Source organism: Micromys minutus, assembly GCF_963924665.1.
Source record: "Micromys minutus genome assembly, chromosome: 31".
Lineage (NCBI taxonomy): Eukaryota > Metazoa > Chordata > Mammalia > Rodentia > Muridae > Micromys > Micromys minutus.
In genome coordinates this window covers 345898-365286 of record NC_137966.1, presented here as the reverse complement: position 1 = coordinate 365286, position 19389 = coordinate 345898, and the positions used below count along the sequence as shown (strand labels likewise).

General features: G+C 44.7%; 1 protein-coding gene across 2 annotated transcripts; it reads right to left on the bottom strand.

The window, feature by feature from the left end:
- Window positions 1-2379: 2379 nt before the first annotated feature.
- NIPAL4 (NIPA like domain containing 4) lies at window positions 2380-17609 on the bottom strand (the record flags this gene model as incomplete). Of its 2 annotated transcripts, XM_080942190.1 has the most annotated exons (6): window positions 2380-3008; window positions 3474-3634; window positions 6518-6608; window positions 8677-8733; window positions 13520-13759; window positions 17567-17609. In XM_080942190.1, 6 exons carry the CDS (start codon window positions 17607-17609, stop codon window positions 2380-2382), a joined length of 1221 nt encoding a protein of 406 aa, XP_080798316.1. The 2 variants fall into 2 exon arrangements, with proteins under 2 accessions (XP_080798316.1, XP_080798317.1); XM_080942191.1 differs by lacking the exon at window positions 8677-8733.
- Window positions 17610-19389: the final 1780 nt, after the last annotated feature.

The following is a 19389-nucleotide window of genomic DNA, read 5'->3' as shown; positions in this document are numbered from 1 at the left end:
AGGGGGAGATTTAGTGTGGGTCTCTTGGGCTGTGTGTGTAGGTGCAGGCAGGTCAGGTTGTGTGCACTTAAGATTCCCTGGGCCCATGTGGAGATAGCTCATACTGGTGGTGACTCTAATTATCATTCTCATTTCCTCCCAGCCTCAGTTTTGAGGTTTTCTAGGATTATTAATAACCATAGAAGCTTTACTATGTAGGTCTAAATGAAAATGGCCTCCATAGACTCATAAGGAGAGGCATTAAAGGAGGTGTGGCCTTGTTGGAGTAAGTGTGTCACTCGGGCAGGCTTTAAGGTTTCAGAAGCTCAAGCCAGGATCAGTGTCTCTTTCTTCCCGATGCACGTGGATCCTGATGTAGAGCTCTGAGCTACCTCTCTAGCACCGTGCCCGCCTATGTACTGCCATGCTTCTCTCCATAACAATAATAGACTATGCCTCTGAACTGTAAGTCAGCCCCAGTTAAATGTTTCTCTTTATAAAAGTTGCCATGGTCATGGTGTTTCTCACAGCAATAAAAACCTAAGACAGTCACCTCACTGAACCCTCCCGTAGATGCTAGGGAGGCTTCATCCTTCGTGTTTAATATGCTTTTTGCCACATTCCTGGCTCCCTGCAAAGGGCATAGCCATTAAGTGAGTGGTACTCAGAAATACAGCAATCTTTCTTGCTTGAGTGAGGGCAGATCTTGGAAGATACAGGAGGGCTTTGGTTGGAGATCAGGGACATGCATCCCAGCATGTTCATGGAAGGTCAGGACATTTGTCAAGTAAACACACTCTGAAGTCTTTATTACTGACCCCAGAATCCACACTCTCAGATCCCTCTGTTTACTAACACCCCCAAGATCCAATGTGTTGCATTGATTTCAGTCACAGTCAGAAATCCACATTCATTAAAATACTGGGGATTGGAGGTGGAAGGTACAGAGGCCCAGAGTGTTGTTCTGCCCTAAGAGCTTGTCCAAGGCCAGAAACACTTTGGCCTGAGTGTGGGGATCAGATGGGAACACTGATGTAGGTAGGGAGCTTGACAGTGCTACCTGAACTGAAGATCAAGTTTTCCCTTTTCCCAAAAACTGGCTTCTAACTTCACTCTCTTATGGTCCTTGTGTCAAGCCTACACTTTCACAGCTGTAAGAAGCTATGAATAAAAGGACCTCATTTTCTCTCTCTCTCTTTTGCTGCTGTTTTCTGCCTGCTTCTGGCCAAACGGTGAGGTCACCAAAGATAGACCCAAGAGCAGATGCAGGAGTCACAGCATGCTGTTTCTAGTGTGGGCAGCTAGGTTGTCAATGGAGATAAACTCAGTTCCAGTTGGACCAACAAGGCTGTGTCAAGCCCACACTCCCACTTGGTCACTAGGATTCTAGTACAATTCCACTAGATACAGCTCAGAAATTTTCCCACACCTTTTTAGGTCTGGTCCTTTCTCAGGTCTGAGTCAGGCCAAACATTCCATCCAGGTTTCCAAAGAGCCCATGACTCCATTCTGACAACCATAACATTGTTTCTTATATTCTCTCCCGCCTCTCCAAGTCATTATTGTCAACATCTTGATGCAAAGAAATTGCATTCTGCTAAACTCCAACATAATGGCATGCTGCTGTTCTCTTCCCAGAGGCTTTTAGGTGAACATGGTTTTGAACAACAGAGGTGGACTAGGAGGCATCCCCTGCTGTTGGTTTTAAGGTTACAGTCTACATGTGTCAGTGACTAGTGTCTTGGAATGGACAAAGAGAGGGAAGGGTAGTGGTGCCTGCCACTGGGGGCACAGACAACAAGATGTGACCTCCAGGCTGGGATGCTTGGAGAACAGGCCAGTTGAAAGTTCCCTGAGACATCAGGTGGTATTCACAGTAAGAAGGTCAGCTGGGGTCTTGCTTCTGTCTACAAGAAATACCAGGCTACTTGGCATGTGCTATACACCTTGGCATGACGAGGCATACAGACTGCTCTGCAGTCCCCAACAAGTTTCATTCCTGGGCTAAGGACTGAGAAGTCCAGCTTGACAAGCTAATTGGTATGAAGGATTTCCTGATGACTCTCAGGGGAGTTCTTGAGCTGGGCTACATTCAGCAGGTCAAATTCTATCAACAACATGGTGGTGTTGAGGGAACCAGAGGGAAGAGGCTCTACGGACTTGCTGGCTTCACCAGAAACTTGTGAATTTAGTCACCAAGGCTGTATCTCCACGAAGTCCTGCCACCTACCTTACTGGGTAGGGATTTATTTTCTTCTAGAAACAGCAATGAGGTATAAATGAATATTTCAGAAAAAATAGCCCTCGGCAACAGATGTGCTGAAAGTAACCAGGTAGTTGTGAACTTGAGAGCTCAGGCTGGACCATTGGATGCCTCCTCTTACTCATGTGTTCCAGGCTTTAAGAGTGGATCATAAATACTTTGGGCTTCTGTTGTGGTGATGGTGTGCTGGCAAGTTCTATGTTATCCACAAGGACATTCTTGTCTTCTAGTTTAATGACTGTGGGCTCTGGGGCAGGAGCTGGAGTTGTGTTTTTGTGTGTGTGGGGCAAGCTGATTTGGCTGATATCCAAGTCCTTGAAAGCATGAAGCATGAAAACACCCAGGATGATGGTGACGAAGCCAGACAAGGTGCCCACAATGTCCACAGCAGACATGGTGTACCACTCCTTGAAGAGGACGATGGAGGAGACCATCACCACTGTGGTGAAGAAAACGTAGTAGATGGGGAAGACCAATGAGGTGTTAAAAATATCCAGTGCCCTGTTGAGGAAGTTGACCTGGATGATGATGGACAGTCCCAGGATGAGGGACAGGATGTAGGGGAGAGGGTGTCGCACAACTGGTAAGCCCTGGAAGAAGTTCCTAATGGTGACACCTAGCCCCTTGACGGCAGTCACAGAGAAGGATCCGATCACAGAGCAGATGATGATGTAAATGAGGATATTCCTTTGCCCATAACGTGGGGCAACAATGAAGATGAGGATGAGGCAAGAAACCACCAGAAGGACAGCAAATATGATGAACCCTTCAGGAAAGATGGGCACAAGTTATTCAGTGAAGGACTCGGATAGTATCTAGGGCTCTGTACTTCTATCCTGACACATGTGGTTTCTAGTCCCAGTCTCAGAACTTTTAGTCACTCATGCAAGTTACTAAACTCTTAAGACTTTAGTTTCCTCGTTCATGAGAAAGGATCAAACAATGGAATTTCTTTTGTCTTGAAGAGCTATCTTATGAGATGATGTCTTGCATAAAATGTTTTATAATAAAAATAATGTGTATTTAGAGACATGCCTGGCACATGATGAACAAGAAATGCTATATATTCGCATCAACTCAGGAAGCCCTGCCAACAGGTACCATCCAGCTCCCTTTCTGTGGTTCACCTTTTCCTCAAGGGGGCAGCATGAAGATGGCCAGAGCCCAGTTACATAGTCTACAGATAATTCATCCCCTAGTGTTTTCTGCAAACCCAGTGCTTGAAGCCTACCTGTGTCTTTCATCTTGGAAGCCATCTCTGCAACTGTAGTGACCTTCTCCTCTTTGGGGGCATGTATGACCATTACTGTGCTGCCGGCCATACAGATCACACAGCCCAGCTTCCCTAGTAGATTCAGACTCTCTCCCAGGCAATAGGAGGAGAAGATGGCACTGTATAGGGGGATAAGAGAAAGGGATTGAAGGGGGTGCCTATCCCATCCCCCAAAAGACACACGAGGGCTGAGTAAACACTTATGAAGAACAACAGTCCAGAACTCACTTCTAGATGTAGAAGCCTTCCTAGATCCCTTCTGTCCAACCCCAAACTTTCAAAAGTAGAAACACATTTGTACAGGATTGTCATGTGTGCTGGAGAAGTGGAAATACACATAGATCTCTTTTATTTTTGAAACGGAAATGTCCCCAAATCCAAAGGTACATGGTTTATTTTTGACACAAGCTAGAGTCATCTGAGAAGAGGTGACCTCAGCTCAGCAAATGCTCCCATCAAAGCATTGTAAGGCAAGCCTGTGAGGGCCTTTTTAAAATTAATGTGGATGCGCAGTGGGCAGTCCCGGGGTGTATAAGAAAGCATACTGAACAATCCAAGAGGAGCAAGTTCCTATGTGACTTCTGCTTTAATTTCTGTTTCTAAGTTCTTGGTTTTCCTCTGTGATAGTCTGTAATTTGTAAGCCCAATAAATCCCTTTCTCTCCAAGTTACTTTTGGTAATGATGTCTCATCATAGTAATAAAAAGCAAACTGAGACAAGTTGAAAGAGCCTTTAAAAGTACTCTTGTCTGACTCCAAATGAGTACATTGCAGGTTCACACTACTTACCCCAAATGCTCTTTCTGGCAATTTCTATTCCTTGCTCTATTTCTGTTCCTTGGGTCAGAAAAGAACTTCTCTTTTACTTGTACATGCTAATATAAATCACCACAATGATAATAGACACTATGTCTTGAGCCATGTATTTCTTAATAGGTACTGTGTTAGAGTCAGTCTGACAACTCTGTGAATTAACATATACTGCTCCCAGTTTACAGATTAAAAAAAAAAAAAACCGAGCTCTTGGAAGTTTAAATGATTTAGCAAAGCTCTTTGACTGGTAATGGCAAAGACAGGGTTTGAACAATACTTTGATCTTATTACAAAGCTAGTGGGTTTTCTTCTATGTTAAAGAGAACATTTATGATTTCCAGAATCTTTCCTGAGCAAGATCCTTCTAGCTCCTTGGTGATATCATTTTTGTTCCTTCTGATCTTCTAGGTAAGGGAAGAAAATAGGAGACTGGGCAAGCTGAAAATGAGCCATGAGCTCACTTGCACTATGAAGGTAGCATTAGTTCACACTAAAAATGTATTGACTGCCCCTGGGACTTGGGTAACATCAAAAAGTCTTGGCTCATAGGCAAGCCTGTGGGCCATTTTCTTGATTGATGATTGATACAGATGGGCTCAGCTTCTGGTGGGCAGTGCTATCCCTGGGTACATGGACCCAGGATGATATTCAAATTGGGCAAGGCTGGAGAAGCAAGCCCTATTTCACCCAGGTAGCACTGAGCAGTTTCAAATTCCATGCCTCTCAAATCATCTCAGGAGTGGTAATTTATAAACACATCAGATCTGGGAAGCACTTCTACTGAGTAGTCACACCAGTCAAGCCAGTTGTGCAGAGAGTCAGGAATCTACTTGCTTCACAATTGTAAGTAAAAGTTTCGAAATTATCACTGAGTAGGAAAACAACACAGAAGAGATTATTGGTATCAGGTGTGGTTGACTGGGGTTTACCAGAGCTCCAGAGGTAGCCCCTAAATGAGAGTATTCCCTCAGATGTGGCTTAAGGACCCCACAGAAGTACCTGTGTTCATAGATTGGGAGAAATTTGGTGATAAGATTAGGCATAATTATTTTATTGTGTCATTGATTTGGGTTGTTTGGGGATGTTAGCAGTCAAACCCAGGCATACTAGGTGAGTACTCTACTCCTGTACCACCAGCTCTAACAGCTTTAGGTTTTAAAACTGTTATTTGTAAAGTCTTTACTGAGAGGCAACATAGCATAGCATAGCAGGGTTGCTATATATACATCTGGAATTATGCTGTATAGGGTGGATTCTGGCCTGGGTTCTTCATATTGATTCACACACGTAGCAGGTTTGCTCTACCACCCAAGGAAAAGAAATAGGTCAAGAAGTACAACTTGCTGGAAAGTTACCTTGGCCAAAGTAGTTAACCCCTCAGGATCTTGGGAACAAATTGAAGGATTAAGTGAGTTAGTACACAGATTACATTCAGATGATTTAATGCGTAGTTTTCCTCTATAAATTATAGCCATGGTTGCTTGGAGCTAGTTTCTTCTAAATCCATTCAATACGTTGTAGCCCTATTTAGCTCTCTGGGTGTGTATTATTAGCATCCTTTTTTGCATATGGATGAAGTGAGGCTTGACTCCGAGACTTATGAATTCATGACTGCTAAGGTTTGAGTATGGATCAGTACCTGGGGCTGGGATGATGACAGGCATGAGGACCTAAATTTATATTCTCAATTCCCACCTAAAAACTAGCTGTGCTGGTTTGTGCCTACAATCCTTGTGCTGGGGAGGCAGAGACCAGAGGATTTCTGAACTTATTGGCCAGCAGCCTAACTAATTAGTGAGTTCCAGACTAGCCAACTGGTGAGCTCCAGGCAGTGAGAGGCATTGTTGAAAAACTAAGGTAGAAACTAAGGAAGACAAGGAACTCTTCCCTTTGCCCCACACAGACAGCTTACATAAAACATATGCCTCTGTATACAAAACTATACATATTCACATATACTACATACACACTATAAACAAAAGAACACTAGGGCTCATGTTCTTAGTTCATTGAGGGGATTCTGAAGCCCAAGGCAGCCATCAGTTCTAGAGCCTGGAGCTCTGAATAGCATGTTCCTTCTTCCCAGGGCTTGGATTAGCTTGGGGTAGCTGTTCCCACTTTGGTAAATTCAGGGCTCAACAAATTGAAAATAGGAAAGAACCAGAGGTGTCAAAAAGAGAGGACAGTGACCTTATGAGGACGCTCAGTGCTCCCAGCGGTGTGACAACTGTCGCAGGTGCAAACGCATAGGCCCCAAAGTTGGCAACTTCTCCAGCCGACACTAGGAAATTAGAGGAGAAAAGAGGCCACTGTGACTCCAAGGCACCACGTCCATTCCAGATGAATCTGGGCAGAGATGGCGTCAGTCAGTTCAACTGTACCTAAAACCCAAGACCAGCACTCAAGATCCCATCTGGATGCTGTCTTCTTGGAGACAAGGTCAGACCCAGACTCTGCTCTCCCACTATACTGTAAAGGTGGCAAGGCTCAAGTCCTGAGCTCACAGTGACCTGAGACGCTGCCATGTTTTGGGGTGTCCTTTAGCTTTCAGTACATACTCCATTAAATGTGTTCTTAAGCTGACGTGTTTTCATCTCTACCTTTAAAATAAATTCTAGAAAATTAAATAAGGAAAGAGTTACTGTTATGGATTCTTTGAGTACTACTTGGTTCAAGAACTATTCTTTACTAGGAGAACTGTGGACAGTTGTGTTGATTAGTTGTTTTGTTGTTGTTTTAATCAATTTGACACAAGATACCCTCAACTGAGAAGGAATATACTCCATCAGACTGGCCTGGAGGCAAGTCTGTGGGGATTTTTTTCTTTTATTATTGCATATCTCAGCAAATGGCCCTAGAATATATAAGAACACAAAGTAAGCGAGCTAGGAGAAGTAAGCCAATAAGCAACATTCTTCTATGGCCTCTACTTCAGTTATTGTTTGAGTTCCTGCCTTGGCTTCTCCCTGTGATTGACAGAACCTAAAGTAACTTTACAGAAACTGGTAATCCAACTAAAACCTCTCCTGGAGTTGCTCCAGGTCAGTGTTTTATCACAGTAAGTAACCCAAACTAAGACAATAGTCTAAGACAGGAGGCCTAAAAAAATGGCTGAATTATCAAGAAGCCAAAAATACTTCCCACTTATCTGAGTTTCTAGGTTGCACTTGCCTACAAGAGCCTTTTCCACCTCTTTGCTAAAGAGCACAGGCAGGTTGTGTGTGAAGGCAGGTGGTGAGTAGGATAGCTCTGCCCAAGGTAAGGATCAAGCCCTTCTTGGAAGATTATTGGTAGGAAGTGTTTGTTTCTACCTAAAAGAATTAGGCATCAGGGACTAAGAAGATTGCTCAGTGGTTAAGGTCACTTGCTGTGTACGCAAGAAGTTTTGAGTTCAAATCCTCAGTACGCATGTAAAATCCAGTCATGGCTGTGATGTGCTTGTAGCTCCAGCTAGCCAGCCTAGCAACAATGGTGAACTTCAGGTGCTGTGAGAAACCCTGTTTCAAAAACTAGAATGGAAAGCATTCTCCCTCTGGTCTTTGAATGTACATGGGCAGAAACACCCTCTCTCCACAATATGCGTGCATCACACACATATACACACAGACACTAATAACAATAACAATAATAATAGACTATTTTAAAAATAATTAGGCTTTCATACCCAGAAAGGAAGGGTAGGTAGACAGTGGGAGCAATATGAAAGTATACAAATCTAGACAAAGTAACAACATCCATGTCCAAAGTGGGTCAAGCTCTTAACTGCCCGGAATAGGGGCATTACCTTAGGTTCCCAAAGTCTACCAGATGGAGGCCCAAGACTGTGGCCAAGAGAAAGTGCTACCAGTGCCCTGTATTTCAGTGGCAGCTGAAAGAACACACTTGTAGTCATTAAAAAAAAAAAAAAAAAAGCATGAAATGGGGTTTCCTATATCCCAGCCTGGCCTTGAACTTACTATGTAATTGTGGGTGGCTTTGAACTTCTGCTCCTTCTACCTCTAGTCTCTGGAGTGCTAAGATTATCGGCACATTTATCATACTGGTTTTATGTGGTGCTTGAGATTGAACTGAGGGCTTTGTGCATGCTAAGCAAGTGCTCTCCCACATGGGCTGCATCCCAAGCAAGCCTCTGTACCTGTGTCAGTATCTTCATAGAAGGGGCCTCCTTTTGGGCTAAGAAAATGATTGCTCAGAGTAAGATATCTGCAGGGACAAGATTTTCCCAAGAAAGCTGGTCTTGGGCTCCCAGTGTCTATAACAGAGACAGGACCACTTCATCTGCCCTCCCCTCCATCTCCATCCCAGCTATCAGTAGATCACTGTGCTTAGTAGAGAAAGAAGCTACTTACTGGTAGCAAAGCCAGCCCACCACATTGGGTCTTTCAGGTAGCCGTAGCCTCCGTTCACTAAAGAAGGGAATAGATGCAAAGTTAGAAGTCGGTGACAGTTTGTGGGGTTCTGCCTTGACTCCCTTAACTGTCCCCCAGAACTTGCTTCTTAGTATTTATGTCCAGTGGCCCTGTTTTATATCTGTAGTTTGAACTCATCTTTTGAATCCAGCTGTCTAACTATTCATTCAGCATCGACTGCAACTTTTTGCAGATGCCCCAATCTCTGCCCTAACCCTGACTCTTGACACTTGTTGTACCTCTGTTACTTGCTAAATGAAACTCAGTAGATGACACTTCTAGAAACCAAAGGCCCTTTTCTCCCCTCCTTCTGCATCTAGTCTGTATGGCTAATTCTGTCACCAAAAAGCATGCTGCTGCCACCTCCTACTCCATCATGTCTGGCCAGGAGAAGCAATGGCTTTGTTATGATATACTGTGACTCTATACTTATTCCGGTAACAACTTCTTTCTTGCATGGCAGCCAGCGGTTTTGAAAATATGCAGATTGTACCACTCTTCTCCATATAGCTGCCCAGTGTCTTCTACTTACTCTTGAGATAAAGCCCTAATCCTTATAGAGACAAGCAGAGGCTTTGTCCTGTCTGCCTCTAAAAACATTCCTGCTGTACTTTTGTATTCAAGAATGGTTAGCTTGGGCTGGAGAGATGGCTCAGTGGCTAAGAGCACTGACTGCCCTTCTAGAGGTTCAAATCCCAGCAACCACATGGTGCCTCACAACCATCTGTAATGGGATCTGATGCCCTCTTCTGGTGTGTCTGAGACAGCTACAGTGTACTTACATATAATAAATAAATAAATAAATAAATAAATAAATAAATAAATAAACAAATCTTTAAAAAAGAATGATTATCTCTTTCCTGCCCCAAGCTCTTTGCCTGTGTGTCTCCCTGTGTGCAGAATGCTCTCCTCTAGTGTTTGTCTGAATTTACACCTACTCTGGAGGTCTCTGCTGCTTCCCAGAGGGGCCCAGTATGGCTTCTGAATACTATTGTTTCTCCTTCATGGTTCTTATCACTTAAAATTGCAGCCCACCAGCTTATCTTTAGCTGTTTTCCTTCATTGCAATAGGATCATCAAAAACTGACTGTGTGTGCTTTGTTTAGAGCTCACAGCTTAGCCAGTGCTCAACAGTATGAACAACCACAACAATGGTGATGGTAGTGGAAAGACCAGAGAAAGGTGTTGATATTCTTAAAATGCTGACTTTTCTAAACACGAATTCTTTTGCTCTTATCAAGTCCTTAAAAGTGTTATTCCCCCTGCCATGTTAATTTTCCAATCTAGACAGTAGATTGGGGCAGGGCAGACACTAGGGAAGCTATCTTTCTGAATGGTTAGTCAAGCACACTTACTCTGTTCTCCAATGAGTATAAGCAGACATTTTTCTCAAAGTCACTGGCCTGCCAAACCCTTGTGTAAAATGAATGAAGGGCAGTAAATATCCTTGCCCCGAACGTAGCCCTGCGTCTCCCAGTTTTCTCATCTTTTTTTTTTTCCTTCTTGAGACACAGTCTCTTTTGTTTAGGCTGGCCTAGATCTCCAAATGTATCCAAGGATGACCCTGAACTTCAGATCCTCCTGCTTCTACCTCTCAAGTACTTAAATTACAGGCATGTACCATGCCTGGTTTTATGTGATACTGAGATGGTACCCGAGGCCTTGTATAAGCCAGGTAATTACTCTGCCAACTGAGCTATATTTCAAGCCCAGTTGTTCATACTGGAATACACTGTGGGCTCAGCTAGACCCACCTGCTTAGGTAATGCTGATCTAGGTAATAAAGCTGAGGACAGGGCTCTTTCTAAAAATGTACAGCCAAGTACCCTTGGTCTAAAACCCCTAAAGTAAAATGCCTCACAAGTCCAAATTTGTTTGAATGTTGACATATACCTGAGAGAGAAAATCACATAGCATTAAACTCATTTTCATGCACAAAGTTATTAATCAGCCTTGTAAAGTCACCTTCAAAAGGTATACAGAGGACACAAGGACTTTTACTTTCAGACTTGAGTCCTGTCCTCAACATATCTCATGCATATACAAAATATTCCTAAATATGAATAACAAATCTGATACCCCAACACTTTTGTTCCTGAGCATTTTATAAATGATACACTCACCTTGTACATGGCATTTGAATAACTATTCGGACACTATTTGTCTTTCTCCTTTTTATTTATTAAGGGTGATGATCCAACCCAGAGTCTTGCACACACCAAACAAACGTTGTACCATGGAATTGTTAAGTCCTCTCCCCCTCTCATTTTTTTTTAAGAGAGGATCTCACTATGTAGGTGTGGTGGCTATTCCTGGTTGCCAACTTGACTATATCTAGAATGAACTACAATTCAGAAATGAGGGCACACCTGTGATCCAGACTGGAAGACACAGGCTTTTGATGGGGACCTTGACATGGGATGATAAATGCTTTTGATCCAGATCTTGAAGCATAGTGTTCAGGAAACATTTAGGTCCAGGCAAGGTAGTACATGCCTTTAATACCAGAAGACAGAGGCAAGCAGATCTCTAAGTTCAAGGCCAGCCTAGGACAGAGCATGTTCCAAGTCCAGCTGTGATGGTACATACTTTTAATCTGGACCATACCATCTGCTGGAGGCCTATATAAGGACAATGGAAGAAGGAAGGGTTTGGTCTCCTTTACCTGCTTGCACTTATTTGCCAACACTTCTTATTTGCCATCTACTTCTTCAGGATTCCAGCTTACACAAAAGACCGGCTGAAACAACTAGCCTCATAGGACTGATAAACTACTAAAATTCTTGGACTTCCCATCCACAGCTTCCCATTGTTGGGTTAGTTGGATTGCAAACTGTAAGTCATTTCAATAAGCTCCCTTAATAGAGACATTCTGTAAGTTCTGCGACTCTAGACAACCTTGACAGTAGTTTAGAGAGATTATATGTATGAACTCACTATGTAATGTAGTCTGGCTTTGACCTTATGAGCCTTCTTGCTCCATCTCTGCTGGAATGGTACTATACCAGTTAGTGTTTTGTCAACTTGAAATGCTAGAGCCATCTGAGAACAGGAACCTTCAGTAGTAATTAGTCCCTGCCTCAAACAAATTGATCTGTAAGCAAGTCTGTGGAGCATTTCTTGATGTGGGAGTTCAGTCACTGTAGCTGATACTATCCCTAGGAGGGTAGTCTATGTTGTCTTAGAAAAAAAATGCATGCTGAGCAAACCAGTAAGTAGCCTATCCTATGGCCTCTGCTTCAATTACTGTCTGACTTCCTTTCATGATAGACTGTTTCCTCCCACAAGTTGGTTTTGCTCATAGTGTTTTATCATGGCAATAAAATGTCATTGGATGGATGTCATGCGCCATCACACCTGCCAAACTGGTGCTGCTCTTTGTGTATATTTTAGATGAGGAAATGGGGGTATATAAAAACACATTTCTTGCCCAAGACTGCACTAACAGCAATCGAGAAAGAAGAATTGTAATTGGAATGGTCTATGTGTAAAGCACAGCGTCTCCTGGGAAAGAGTCAGGCGATGAACAGGTCCAAACAGGAACAGGTCATCTTCCCCAAACCTGTTTCTCCCTCTGCATTTATTGCAGAATACTGTGCCATCATCTCCTGGTTTCTCAAGTCAGAAACTTGAGTCACATCCTTCTACCCTCCCCTGGGAGGCAGGGAACATCAGAGCAGGTGAGTTCCACCTCTCCAAACTATGTCTGGAATCCCTAGCATCTCCAGCCCCACTATCCTACTTCCCTCCTCTCACTCACGTTAATGCCCTTCCACATTTTATTTTCTATTCCAGGACTCTAATCCAGTGTCTACCCAGCAACCACAGACCTTTTGCAAATCATGAACATGATCCATTCCCATTTGTTCCCATTTCAAATGAGACTCAAACTCTACAGGACTCTATTGAGCTGGCTCATCTGCCTCTGTACTCTCTGGTCATCCTGAGCTGCCTTCTGCTCCACATCCAGCTAGGTCTCACCTCTAAGCCTTGGCACTTGCTGCTCCTCCCACCACTGATTTGTCCCCTGTCCTCTTTTCCTTTTGGCTCATTATTCAGGTAAGAATCAACTTTTATAGAAAACTTCCCTTCTGCACCCAGATCTGAGCTTTGCATACTCCAAAATATGCCCATAGCTACCACCCAATAAGGGTACTCAACACACCACAGGATGATTTCCTTTTGGCTGTCTTTCTTTCTCACTTGATCAGATGTACCACAGGACTCTGTGTCCCCAGGTCTCACACTGCACCTAGCACATGGCAGGCAAGCAATAAATGATATGAGCTCAACAGATAGTATAAATTCCTTTATGTGTGATTTCCTTTCCTGAGGATTATTTCAGGGACTCACACCCAGTCTTCCAAATGAGCAAGACTTGGCGCTTGTGCCACAGTTTGGCTGGATGTACAAGGTCCCCTGAGAGTCTGTCCTGATATGGGCTGGAACATTTGTGATCCCATTTCACATAAGTTGTGAGTTTCCAGTAGGGCTGGTTGGTAAGAATCCAAGCTAAGGTTAAGCCTAGAGTGTCTGATTCTCCTGTCTGATCCTAATGCTTCTTTGTCTTTACCCTAATGCATACATCATAGAACTCTTGGGAAATACTGGATTGTAAAGGAAGGCTTCCAGCTATTGACAGTAGGGATTCTCAGTAGGGTTGACAATGAGCTTCCAGTGTCCACCAGAGGTCCCATCCTCAGATTGTAGCCTGGGTCCCTGTAAAGGCAAGTCATCCACCATGGATGCCCCTCGACCATCCCCTCCAGCCTTAGGGGCCTACCTGCCCTTGTGGCCCCTGTGGCCACAAGTCGAATGAGGCCTTTCTTCTTAAGGATGACACTGGTACCAATGAGAAAGCAGGAAAGGAAGGCGAGGCCCACACCAATGTAGAAGCCATATTTCTTCCTGACCCTCTCTTGCCAGGTGATCAAGGTGGCGTTATTGGGCTCTTCAGTGCTGATGCCTCTCACAATCTGACAGAGGACCTCTTGAGAGGAGCAGTAGAGGCTGACTATGGAACCTGGAGGGAAAAGCATGTTTAAAGCCATACTGAGGATGTGGGCATGGTTTAAAGATGTTGGAATTGACCTCTGACTTGGACTTCATGTTTCCACTGCTCCAGGGCTCCACCCAAACAGCAGATCGAAATGAAAAGAAAAGGTGTATTTCCGATTATCAATGCTTTTAGCTTGGCTTTCACCAAGGACATCATTTGCATGGACTTAGAAAATTGTAGGGCCTCCTGTCAAATAGGTGACTTTTAAAAATCCCCATTCCACAGACAAAGAAATGGAGCCCATGTGTCTGCTTGCTCAAGGACATGAAGATTATGTTTGGTTTTAATGTCAGTTTTCAGTGAATTCCCTGGGGGGTGGGGATTTGCCCGAGGACTTGTCCTGTTTGTCTTAACTGATGTAGAATTCCACCCCAAAAGTGGGCAGCACCCACAGGATCCCCTCTCAACATCTAGCCAGATGTAGCTAGAATGGGAAGTCACCTCACAGAGAGTCCACCCAGACCCTGGTCAACCTGCTGAGGAGTGAGCTTCCCATCGTTGGGACCTCACCACATTCTGGGACTTCTTTCTGGGTCAGCGGCTGTGGAGCCTTTCAGGGCACAACTGGTTTAGTGTTCCTGAAGTCCCATACAGATCTGTCTTGCCACATTGCTCTTCTTGTCTGATTCTTTCCTCAAATCCCAGAGCCAGCCGCCCACCTGTCTCACTAGCACAGACACCAGGGACAGTCTTGGGAACAAAGGGCAGACCCTCAGTGGCACACAAAACTACACAGCCTGTGTAAGTAACATAAGAAGGCATAACCAAGACACAACCAGCTACCATGCACATGGCCCCTAGAGTTTACCTCGAGGACTCTTAACAGCCATTCAGAAAAGCAGTCACAATGATCATTTCCAGGCCCTCAATAGAAGAAATTGAGTTCAATCATCTTCCTAATGGGATACTGTAATAAAGGTATGGCCACAACCACACTGATTTTGTTTGACCTGCAATAAAGGTGAAGCCAAAAGTAAACCCCATGCCCCATGATAAACAGGTTGCCCACAGGGCAGGGATGTAGAGGATTCATCCATCTTCATTGTGGTCTATTCATTAAAATCTGACTATTGTAAACAGTCAAAAAAAAAATGAGGAGCTTTTTCAGGAACATTCAGAGTTGGGACTGCACTGGAAATTCAGAAGGTCAGCTTATCTCTCCGGCCACACAAGCATTGGGGCAACAGCAGCTGGATCACCCTCCGACAGACCTGACCCTGAAATTCCTCAGTTTGCTCAGTTCTCACAATCATGTTTGCTATTGACCTTTTTGCATGTTTCAGCTATAACATATATCACGAAGCTCTTAGACCTCAGCCTGGAGCAGGCCCTTTTCAGACCATGTCAGAGTCCCTACTCTGCCTAGAAGGGTCCCAAACCCGAGACCAGGGAGCTTGAGATTTGGCACCTCTGCAGCAGAGCAGGATCTTTATGGAGCAGAACAAAGCTCCAGAGTCATGAAGAACAGGTACAAGATCCCTTTAGAAAACTCAGCTGGTCTTGGATGTTGCTCTATAGCAGATGTATCCCAATTGTGGAGCATTTATTAGCCTGGGATGAGCAATGCTGTAGGTTCCAACCAGGGTACCAGAGGGGGAAATTCAGAAGGAGGCATTCATTAAAAAAAATAGTGAGGGGTAGGAAGGGTAGTGGAAAGTGTAGAAAGTGGAAGGAGAGCAAATATGACAAGGCACAATTATTTATGTGTATGGAATAATCATAGCAGGACCCTCTGTTCTGCATGCTAAGTTAAAAAACAGCAACAAAGTGGAAAATAAAAACAAAACAAAACAACCCAACTGACTCTCATATTTTCTTCTGGGGAAACTGAGGTCCCATAAACAAAACATCTGCTGGAATTGGGACTGAGATCGCCAGGGATGTCTGCGTGTCTTTTGCTATGAGACAGTCATCATCTCAGGCTAATCAGGCTGGTTTTACACTGCTAGCTCCTGTTCCACTAGCTCAGGGCATCCTTGCCCAGGAGCTTCATCTGGGGAGTTCCCTGAGTCCAGGAAATGCAGGCAGTGAAGTTTGCTCCCTCACCTTTACCCTGCTTCTTCTAGTCTCATGGCTAATGGGTGGGGCCAGAGGGCTCACCTCAGCCAGTCCCCCTGAGCTCAGGACATCCATGGAAGTCAAGTTCTCCCAGTACAGTAAAGCTATAACCAGAGAGCTGATGGCCAAGGGAACCCAATTCAGACTGGGGGTACACATCAGAAGAAAGGGTGCCAAGTGGATACCCTTGTCTTTTTCTCAAGAATGTTCTATAAGCGTGGATGTCTGCTGCCTTGGGATAAGGGGTGAGGCTGAAAATGGCCCACCTAGCTGCTCAGGAGACTGAGGTTCAGTCAATACCTAAGAGCTGGCTTCAAGCTCTTTCATGAAGAAGGGCAGATGTTAGGGACTCAGAGCACCACACAGGCTGCTCTTCCAAGACAGGACGAAAGCAGAAAGTTCCAGATTGAGCAGAGAACAGCAGCCACATAGGTTCAGGAGTCTGAATCCCAGAGGTGGTCCATATTCCCCACTGTGATAGCTGCTGCAAATTATTAGAATCGCTAGAGCCTTTGTTTCTGCATCTCTATAATGGGCACAGTGAAATTACAACTAAATGCTCTTGGGATGAAGGCCAGTGTTAGCATTCCTTTCTAGCATGTACAAGAGACCCTGGGTTCAGTTTCCAATATTGCAAAAAAGAAGAGAGAGAGAGAGAGAAAAAAAAAAGAACACAAAAGAAAAGAATAGAAAAAATCAAAACAACAAGAAAAGGTTTTTAAAACCTAGGCTTAAGGCTGAGGAGATAGTTCCTTAGGTGAAGTCTGTTGCTCCTGAGCTCTGGCCCTGAAACTTACATAAAAACAGAAGGAAAGAACTCACTTCTCCAGGTTGTTCTCTGACCTCCATAACCTCAGAATGGCATTCGTGCCCATACATCATGCATCACACACACACACACACACACACACGAGAGAGAGAGAGAGAGAGAGAGAGAGAGAGAGAGAGAGAGAGAGAGAGAGAGAGAGAGAGAGAGAACAAGACAGAAAGGGAGGCATGCACATAGACATATGCACATTAGTAATAAATATATTTAAAAATAAAATCTTGGCCCAGTGATACAGCTTATATTTCCTGGATGGGAGGGACTGAGGCAGGAGGATCACACATTTTAAGCCATTCTGGACAATTTAGCAAGTCTTTGTCTACAACAAAAGGTAAAGATAAAACAACTGCCTGCATATTAGAGTTTGTTTTTGGGATTAAATGGGATTGTTCAGAGAAGGACCAAGGTGTACATAGTTAAGAAAATTCCAGAAAATCAAGGGAATTTCCTGAGCACTGTCTAAGGTTCTTTCTCTACCTTTTCAAAATGTGTGGTGTGATTTTGGGATGGGGAGCCTCTCTGTTCCTCTGCTCTCTGGCTTGGGTAATGGAAAGATATGCCAGCAGGTATGAAGCTAGCCTGCAGTGAGCCAACAGTACCCGAGTTTTCTATCCCACCGCGTTCACAGGTCACCTGCCCCAATGCACTGTTTGTCTTCTTTCAGTTCCTTCAGCTCCCTGCAGCTGCCATGGGAGGTGACATCTCCACCAGACCCGGAACTTCAGGATAGTTTGGGAACCCAGTGGGAATATGATGCTGATCTCCCCCTTCCCAGCTTTGCAGCCCTAGCAGGTAAGGAGGAGGTGGCGAGGAAGATGGGGACAAGGTGAGAAGCGCAGCACAGCACCCGCCCACGCCTCCCCCCACCCCCGCACAGCCGCACGCACCATTCTCGCAGCTGCCATTGGAGTTGGCGACCCGCAGCTCCATGGGGGACCTGGGCTGAAGGCACCGAGGTCTGCGGCTCCTGGACAGGTTGCCGCGACTTGTCCCAGCAGTGGCTCGGGCACGAGAAGCCGCTGGGGTCCGGACCCAGGGGTGGGGAGAGTGACGCACGCCCCGAATGGGAGGGTCCTCGGGGAGGAGTCACCCTGTGCCTTGGGCAACACCGGGTGCTGGGGAATCAACTCTGGCGCAGGGGCTCATGGCCTTCTTGGGTGTGACCGCAGCTGGGTGCCAGCCACCGAGTCATCGGCCCGTGCCAGGGGCAAGAGAGGGGGCGGGTTCCCCGGGCCCGCCTTTTGGGGATGCCAGCATCCACTTGTAGCTTCCTCAGTGGCAGAGTTTGATGCACTCCCGGATGGCACAGAGGAAGCCACTTTGGGATGTGGACTTACCAAATAAAGGTCTGAGAACCTGGTTCCTCCTCTCTTTCCTTTATCTTCCTGGTCTATCACTGCCTAACTTAGAGGTCTGATCTGTGCTGGGCGTTATGGGTGATGGGAGCCCTTAAATGTTCAGTACATATTGTGTCTTAAGCATGGATAAAGGCAGGGGACTGATAGGCTGAACGGAAGAAGGAAAGGAAGTGACTGGCAGTCCAGATGAATCAGGCTATTCTGTTCTTGCATACTTCTGAGGGGACAAATTAAGACCAATCATTTAGAAGCAGATGTTTTCCAAAAATCACAATTTATAAATTTTACACTTTATACAATGAAGTTATATAAACATACCTGTTTACATAATAAAAGTTGTGATTGGATGTATATGTGCAAGATGATGGCATATATATTTACCTGTGTATGTGCTAATATGTAGGATGTATATTAGTTAGCTTGTTTATGATACTCATTTCATAATATATGTACATATAAAGTCATCACATTGTACTAAATACATGCAGCTTCCTTACACATTTGTGTGTATATGTGTGAGTGTGCATGCCATGGCACTCATGAGGAAGTCAGAGGACAACTCCCTATCCACATGTCCCTAGGGACCCAACTCAGGTTAACAGGCTTGTGCTGTTCCCCACTGAGCTTTCTCACCAACCCTGCATTTTTCATTTGTCAATAAAATGAAAATAAAATAAAATAAAATAAAATAAAAACTTCAGCACAGCTAAAATGGTGATGATGATGATAAAATCAAGAAAGGCATTGACTCTTCAGGTGACAGTAAAACTGAGTTGTAGGAAGACTCTGGAGTGCATGCCACCAGCTAGGCAGAGTTCCAAGTCCTGACCAAATCCAGCTTGTTTAACTCCTTTATGGGTGGGGGGGGGGTTACATATCTTTATTATCTACAGAGAGCACACAGAACATGGTGAACAGGTGACTTGTCCTGGATCTCAGCTGGGAACAAAAGAACCAGGATGGAGCCACAAGGGTTCACAGAGACTGAACCACCAACCAGGGAACTTGCCTGGGACTGACCTGGGCTCTCTGTACATATGTAACAGTTGTGCATCTTGGTCCTCCCAGGGGACTCCTAACAGTGGGAGCAGGGGCTGTCTCTGACTCTGTTGTCAGCCTTTGGGACCCTTTCACCCATTGGGCTGTTCATCCAGCCTCAATAGGAGAGGGTGCACCTAGTCTTACTGCTACTTAAATGCCAAGGACAGTTGGTATCCATGGAAGGCCTCCCATTTCTGAGGAGATGGTGAAAATGGGTGGATGTGAGGCTGGGTAGGAGGAATGAAGGACCAGGAAGAGAGGAGGGTGGGGAAAATGCAATCAGAATGTAAATTAATTAATTAATTGTTAAT